The following is a 7,903-nucleotide window of genomic DNA, read 5'->3' on the forward strand; positions in this document are numbered from 1 at the left end:
AACAAAACAAAAAAAGAAAGAAAGCATACAAAATGAAGCAAAGCCATCCTATGTTGTTCATACAATTACAAACATTCCTTTCTTTATTGCTTGCTGTATTTGGAATGCAACATCTTAGAGACACTAATGCCTCCGGTAACAAAACAGATTATATGGCATTATTGGCCATCAGGAGCAAGCTTATTGATCATAACCCTGATGGTGTTTTAAGCTCATGGAATCACTCTCTTCACCACTGTTTTTGGGATGGGGTTATCTGTGGGTCCAAACATAACAGAGTGATTGTGTTAGACCTACATTAAAGAGGTTTGGCGGGGAGCATATCTCCCTTCATCGGGAACCTCAGCTTCCTGAGAACAATCGGTCTTTTTAATAATAGCCTGAATGGCCCGATCCCCCCTGAGATTGGCCGTCTATTCAGGCTGGAATTACTGTATCTTTGTAACAACAGCTTAAATGGAGAAATTCCAACCAACATTTCGGGTTGCATTAGCCTACAAGTTCTTTATGTAGCTAACAACTATATACAGGGAACACTTCCGATGGGATTAGGAGCATTGCCTAATCTCAAACAATTATTGGTTCACTCCAATAACCTCTATGGACCTTTCTTTAAGGCGATTGGAAATCTTACATCATTGGAAACCTTATCTGGTGCCTACAACGAATTTACGGGAATCATTCCGGAGAGTATTTCTAGAATGAAAAACTTAGCTTGGGTTTCACTCTTGTTAAATAAACTCTCTGGTACTATTCCCCTATCAATCTTCAATCTCTCCTCCCTTCAAATATTGGCCTTTCATTTTAACCAACTTGAAGGGCATGTACCACAAGATATAGCTTTTAAACTTCCTCACCTACAAAAAATTGGCCTAGGAAATAACAATTTGTCAGGTCCATTTCCAATTTCCTTAATTAACCTCACAAATATTCAAGAAATCGACCTGTCAGGTAATTACTTCACAGGAGAAATTCCGGTTCATTTCGGATACCTTAATGAGCTACAAATTCTAGATGTTGCTGATAATAATCTAACAGGTGACATCAATTTGATCAGTACACTTGTAAATTGTAGTAAATTACAGCATCTAGACTTGCGAGGCAATCATTTTACAGGAGTATTACCCAAAGCTGTGGCCAATCTTTCAAACACTTTAGCCTACATAGTGACCTTTAATAATCCAATAAGCGGAGAAATCCCTATAGGTATCAGTAATCTCTTCAGGCTTGTTTTCTTATCTATTGGCGTAAATGGACTCAAGGGAACCATTCCTCATGAACTTTGGAAGCTCCAGCGGCTACAGTGGGTAGATTTAACCTCCAACAGGCTCACAGGTAATATTCCTGATTCGTTCAGAAATCTAACTCGTTTGACCCGCCTGTATTTACTTGACAACAGATTGCAAGGAAGAATACCTCCAAGCCTCGGGAGTTGTGAGAGCCTGTTATACTTGAATATGTCCTGTAACAATTTCAGCGGAACCTTGCCTTATGAGCTTTTTGTAGGAACTACCAAATTGATTGAACTAGATTTGTCTCAAAATCATTTAGAAGGGTCCCTACCTGAAGAGATTAGCATGCAGAAAAATTTGGAAGGTTTTGTTGTGTCTAAAAATAAACTTGTAGGGGAGATTCCTAATGTCTTTGGCAACTTCCCTGATCTTCAGATTTTGTATATGGAAGATAATTTCTTTCATGGCCCAATCCCTCCATCATTCTCCGTATTAAAAAGCCTTTTGAAAGTTGATCTTTCTCAAAACAATCTTTCTGGCTCAATTCCAGACTATTTCTCTACTTTTCCCTCCATATACTTGAACTTGTCCTACAACAATTTTGAGGGAATGGTTCCAACAAAAGGAATTTTCGCAAATGCAAGTGCAACATCTCTTGTTGGCAATAAAAGGCTTTGTGGAGGAATCCCACAGCTTCATCTACCAAGATGTGTGGAGAAAAGGAAGAGAAAAAAATTGTCTCATCCTCTCAAGTTGACAATAATAACGATTTGTGCACTAATTGGGATACTGGTTGTGGTGACATGCATATGGTTGTACTATAAAAGTCATAGCAAGAACAAAAGATCTACTTCATTTGAGGTACTAGTGAAGGAGCCATTTTTGAAAGTGTCCTATGACATGCTACGCAATGCAACCAATGGCTTTTATCCGGGTAACCTGCTTGGTTCAGGGACTTTTGGATCTGTATTTAAAGGGATTCTGGATGGAAAGACTATTGCTGTAAAAGTTCTCAACTTGGAACAACGAGGTGGATCTAAGAGCTTTATGGCAGAATGTGAGGCATTGAGGTATATTCGTCATCGTAATCTTGTAGGTATATTAACAGCTTGCTCGAGTATGGATTTCCAAAGACACGATTTCAAAGCTCTTGTTTACGAGTTCATGCCCAATAGAAGTCTAAATAGATGGTTACACGAAGATGTAAAGCTGACTCTTCTCCAAAGGGTGGAAATAGCCATTGATGTGGCTCATGCACTCAATTACCTACACCATGATTGTGAAAGTCCAATTGTGCACTGCGACCTAAAACCAAGCAACATACTACTTGATGATGACATGGTTGCCCATGTAGCAGATTTTGGGTTAGCAAGGGTTCTTGATCTACCCGTCCACCCAAACCAAAGCAGCTCAATTGGAGTCAGGGGGACAATTGGCTACACTGCTCCAGGTGATCATACCCTATCACTAGTTCACTACTCGCTTAGCTCCTAACATTATGTACTAGCTGATATAATTAAGACAAACTGACCAATGATTCAAGCATACAGAAACTAACTTAACAAATATAGGCATGAATTGTATCCAAAATTTTCATTTGTTTATTCTTAAATTTTAACTTCAGATGAATTTTTTTGTTTTAAGAGTATGGATTGGGAGGTGAAGCATCCCCTGAAGCTGATCTGTACAGTTATGGAATCTTATTGTTGGAGATTATGACAAGAAAGAGACCCACTGACGATATGTTCAAGGAAGACTTCAACCTCCATATGTATGCAAAGGAAGCATTGCCTGATCAGGTGTTGCATACTGTTGACTGGACACTTTTGGAGGATGAAAGTGACGAAACAAATGATACAAGCCCAAGAACTCAAGTGATGCTTCAAAAACGAGAGGAGTGCATGGTGTTTATTGTAAAGATTGGAATTGCTTGTTCAAGTCAATTTCCAAAAGACCGAATGAAGATAGGAGAAGCTATAAGCGAGCTACAACATGCTAGAAACATCCTTTGCAAACCCAGATATAGTCGTAACTTGCTAAGAGGTACAAAAATATAAAACATGTCCAGATAACTACTTGTATTTTTCACTGTTTCTGCCAGTAATGCCACTAGTCAATACTACTTATTTCAGATAATGATGAAAATATTAATACCTGGTTGCAGGAACAAGTGATTGAGCATTACATGATACAATTGGCCTCGCCTTCCTAATTCTATAGCAAGCTAAGCATCTTGGCACTCTAGATATGTTCTGCGCATGCCTATACCAGCAGAAATGATTTCAATATCAGCACCAATAGAAGTAGTTCATTTTCAATTTCCTATATTTCATCTTGAAGTACGTGCATCAAAGTAACTACTGTAATTTTCCTAGTATAATCAGATCAGTTCTTGTTCCTTGATTATGTTTGAGACAAATTGCTCTATTTACATTTCATTAGCAACCATGAGTTCATGATAAGATCAGAATAATTGTCGTACCAAAATAAATACCAAGTCACCCTTTTTGCAGCTAATAATGAACTAAGGATTGAACAATAAAAGGAGAATATATAAAGTCATTACAATGTAATTTCCTTTTAAATTCTCCTAAACAATTCTTTTATTTTATTTTATTTTTATTTTTGGGAAATGTTATCATCCTATACCTTTATATGAAAATGGCTGCAAAGGAAATACATACGGATTCTGAGTGAGATTGCTATTACTCGATCATAATACGCTCTCAATCTACCTTAAAAAAGCGTAGTTATATATAGAGGAACGTAATGAAACAATTATTGTGCTTCATCTTATATTTAAGACTGTCAAAAGCTGACATGACACAATAATTCGACACGAACCCGACACGAAATAAGTGGGTTTGGGTTAAGGATTCTCGACCCGTTTACATAATTGAGTCGACACGAATACGACACGAAATTAAACAGGTAAGGTTTGGTTGAAATTTTCAACCCGAATCCGACACGCATAACCCAATATATAAATGGGTTGAACGACATCTCGTCAATTCGAACCCGACACGCTTATTAATTAAGTAGTGAAAAAAATTGAATATTTTTTATTCAAAACTTATAAGTTTGTAAATTACCTTGACTCCATTTATACATTTTGGTAATTTTTTGGCGGTTAATTTGGCAAAAAGCTATAAACCCTTGTGGTATCTTTTTGTAAAACAGTAGCTTTAAATTGTTCTAGTATTTTAATGAATTAATGATGTCAGACTTTTTTATTTTTAAATTAAATATTAATTAGTATATGTGGGTAAAAGGTTACACGGGTAACCCGTTTAATAAACGGGTTAGGTTTGGGTCAAGGGTTTTTCAACTTGTTTAACATCGACACGAACACAAATCCGACACAATACGACCCGTTTGACAACCCTACTTATATTCTCATGATATTCAAGTCCTATGGAAGAGTATGATCAAAACCATTAATAATGAAAATGCCAATTTGAAAATTTAAAATAAAATAAAATAAAAACTGAAACAGAATTTTTGCGTATGAAATCATGTTCATGGGATCAAATCTTACTTATCCATCTACACCTAATGTCCTTGTCACTTGTAAAATACAAAGTATGTGTGAAAGGATGAAAAATAGTGACTTTATAATCTATATCTATCTATACTATTTAAAAATACAAACTATCAACAACAATTGTCTCTCCTCCTTTGATCTCCCACCTCTCTAATTTTTTAAAGAAATCTTATATATCTAACTCTCTTTTTTTTCTTTTTTTTTTTTCTTCTTTTTAAAGAAAACACTCCAAAGTGTGCTAATTATCATTCATAGGGAGATCAATGCACAAAGAGTTAACAATACAAGACGAAAAATCGGCCAACCACACACTACTACCCACGCTCCATGGCAAGCTATGAGCAAGCGCATAGGCTACCTTATTCCCCTCCATCGGAACAAACTTCCATAAAATCGACTCAAAGAACTTACTAACATGATAAATATCATCCAAAACTAAATGGAAATCACTCCTTCCTGCTTCTTGTGACTCAATTACATTAATAAGACCTAGACAATCGCTCTCCACCACTACCCTTCGAAACCCGGAATTAACAACAGCCTGCAAACCAAATACCATGGTCTTCGCTTCAGCAATTTTAGTCAGCCACCTGTCATCAGACATACAAACAGCAGCCATCTTAGCTTCACCCCTGCAGTCCCAAACCACCGCACCTGCACAAGATCCCAGGCCTTCACACACTCCACCATCCACGTTCAGCTTCATCCAGCCCTCTATATGTGGCTGCCAGCGCACCTTTTCCCCTCCACCCACCTTTGCAGCTCCTTCATCCCCCCCCCCCCCATTAAGCTCACCCATCAGCTTCAACACATACTCAATTGAACTCTGAGGATTGCAAGCTTCCCCCTCGAAAATCCATCTATTCCTAGTATTCCAAATTGCCCAACAAATTAAATAGTCATGAAAAGACCATGTTCACGTTGTGATAGTCAATCAAAACACACTGATGCAAAGTCAATAGAGGAATTAAAGCAGGCCTGCACATCACCACCTAAGCCACTCGCATCCCACAACAATCGGGCAATTACACAATCCTTCAAGCAATGAATTTCCGACTCGCCTTCCACCCCACATAAAGAGCAAAGAGGATCCCTTTCTGGCAGCTGCTTGCTTACACTAATACAAAATTGGCCAAAGAGACCCGTTCAAATTAGCCAAAGAGACTTTCTCTGAGGCGGTCTCTAGCGTAGTGGTCTCTTTGGTAAGAGACTGCTTTATTTGAGGCGATCTCTAGGATGAGAAACCTAAGACCGCCTCTTAAATATATATAAGCGATCTCAATTTTTAGGAAATTGAGACTGCCTTAATAATAAAAGCAGTCTCTGTTTTCAGAAAACTAAGACCGCATGTCTTAAATAAGCAGCCTCTTTTTAAGCGATCTCAATTTTTAGGAAATTGAGACTGCCTTAATAATAAAAGCAGTCTCTGTTTTCAGAAAACTAAGACCGCATGTCTTAAATAAGCAGCCTCTTTTTTGAGAGAAGTGATACCGCTTTTTAACTTAACGGGTCTCTTTGGTCTCGTTTCAAATAAAAAAAAAGGTGCTTTTATAATTACTCGTACAATTCATCGATATTAACATCAATAATAACTTTTTTAATTTTAATTATTTTTTCCATTATTAAATAAAAAGTAAAAAAATAATTCTTGTATTTCATACACCTCAAAAATTATGTACATAGTACAAATGAATGAAAATTCAATACATAAATAAAAATAAAATTTTCGGAAATGATGACTATAAACTTCCCAGATCTTCAATTACAGTTTTCTTCAGTTCAAACTTGAAACTTGAGAGATCGTTACCTGCAACCACAAATATAGACATGTAAAAAAAAAAAAAAATTAAAAAAGCAAATATTATTATCCTGAAAATAAATCATAACAATGAACATATTGAAAATGAAAAAACAAAAATTTTAAAAACGAGATATAAAATAAAATTCGTTTACAATAATAATATTTGCTTTTTAAAATGATATTGAACAATTTAAAATAAAAAATTGAGAAATTGTTCAATTTAAACTAATGAAATACGAGATCTAAAAGTAAAATTCGTTTAAAATGATATTGAACACAAAATCAAAAGCAAGAAAAAATATACTAATTTCAAAGATAGCCTAATAAAGAACAATTCGTCAAGAAATTCTCAAAGGAATAAAAAAATATATTAGAACTTAAATTTAAAGCGCTGAAATCGAAATTGAAAATGGAAACAGAAATAGAAAATCAAATGCGAAATTAATAAAGATGAAAATTACTAGATCTGACTTTGAAAGGTGTTTTTAAATGAAAAAATCATAATAAAATGGTGAAAATAGTTTTTGAAACGAAAACATTAACAAGCAAACAAACAATCTACTAACATGGCTAAACGGAAAATCGGACAAATTATTGTTTTTTTAACAATAAAAAGGATGTTAAAAAGAAATAATTATAAGAAATTAAGATTTTTCTTTAAGAAAAACCGAAAAAAGTGAAGATCAACACTTAATAACGAGAATAAAACAAAACTCACCTTGGAAATAGATCTTGAAATTTCGAAACAATAAAGTGAAGATCGAGAAAGAAGTAAATGATGTAATTTTTATTTTATTTTGTGCGAGATTCGCATGAGAAACCAGAAAAAATGAGCTGAGGAAGACAAATCTAGATGAGAGGAGGGAGAAGAAAGAGAAAGAAAATAAGAAATGAAATGAGAGTGAAGAGCGGTAGAGGACAAGAGAGAGAAAATGAAAAGGTTCTAGGGTTTAGGACTTAATGGGCTTATGGCTGCCTACATATATGGGAGAATCAATTCAAAAGACCTGTTATTTAGAATAATGGGTCTCTCTAATTTCTCATATTTTTGAAAAAAAAAAAACTACATTCAAGAGAACGGTTATTATAATTGACCGGTTTCTTGGATATTACGTGAGACCTGTCATCTCTATATTCCTCGATTTTTTTAAAAATCTCAAGAGACCTATTTTCTCAAATGACGGGTCTCTTTGATATTTTGAGAGACCTGTCATCCAAGATAATCGATCTCTCCTCTATAAGAGACCTGTTATGCACTTAACCGGTCTCTTAATCTGGGTCTCTTTGGCCATTTTTGTAGTAGTGTTAGCCTCAATAATGTAGGAA

The 7,903-nt window shown here is 35.4% G+C and overlaps 2 protein-coding genes and 1 long non-coding RNA gene across 3 annotated transcripts; 1 reads left to right on the forward strand and 2 right to left on the reverse strand.

Annotated features, from left to right (window-relative positions):
* On the forward strand, positions 1 to 3,638 carry LOC145587734 (uncharacterized). Its single transcript, XM_081644428.1, has 3 exons — positions 1 to 2,682; positions 2,877 to 3,275; positions 3,397 to 3,638. The coding sequence occupies exons 1-3, from the start codon at positions 543 to 545 to the stop codon at positions 3,408 to 3,410; spliced, it is 2,553 nt and encodes an 850-aa protein (XP_081500554.1). The 5' UTR covers positions 1 to 542; the 3' UTR covers positions 3,411 to 3,638.
* A 1,376-nt stretch (positions 3,639 to 5,014) lies between these two features.
* LOC145588782 (uncharacterized) lies at positions 5,015 to 5,575 on the reverse strand. The gene has a single exon (XM_081645388.1). The coding sequence runs from the start codon at positions 5,573 to 5,575 to the stop codon at positions 5,015 to 5,017; it is 561 nt and encodes a 186-aa protein (XP_081501514.1).
* An 835-nt stretch (positions 5,576 to 6,410) lies between these two features.
* Positions 6,411 to 7,569, reverse strand: LOC145587735 (uncharacterized). The gene is made up of 2 exons (XR_014101400.1): positions 7,296 to 7,569; positions 6,411 to 6,583 (listed from the first exon to the last, which is right to left on the reverse strand). It is a non-coding gene; the product is annotated as an uncharacterized LOC145587735 (long non-coding RNA).
* Between the last annotated feature and the right edge of the window lie 334 nt (positions 7,570 to 7,903).

This window comes from Chenopodium album, chromosome 17, assembly GCF_948465745.1.
Source record: "Chenopodium album chromosome 17, dcCheAlbu1.1, whole genome shotgun sequence".
Taxonomy (NCBI): domain Eukaryota; kingdom Viridiplantae; phylum Streptophyta; class Magnoliopsida; order Caryophyllales; family Amaranthaceae; genus Chenopodium; species Chenopodium album.

Bases quoted from the DNA above. Each gene is read 5' to 3' on its own strand.
- LOC145587734 (XM_081644428.1), top strand. From the start codon at position 543: ATGGGATTAGGAGCATTGCCTAATCTCAAACAATTATTGGTTCACTCC. The intron at 2,683-2,876 runs GTGATCATACCC...TTTTGTTTTAAG, and splicing joins AATTGGCTACACTGCTCCAG to AGTATGGATTGGGAGGTGAA.
- LOC145588782 (XM_081645388.1), bottom strand. From the start codon at position 5,575: ATGGGTGAGCTTAATGGGGGGGGGGGGGATGAAGGAGCTGCAAAGGTG.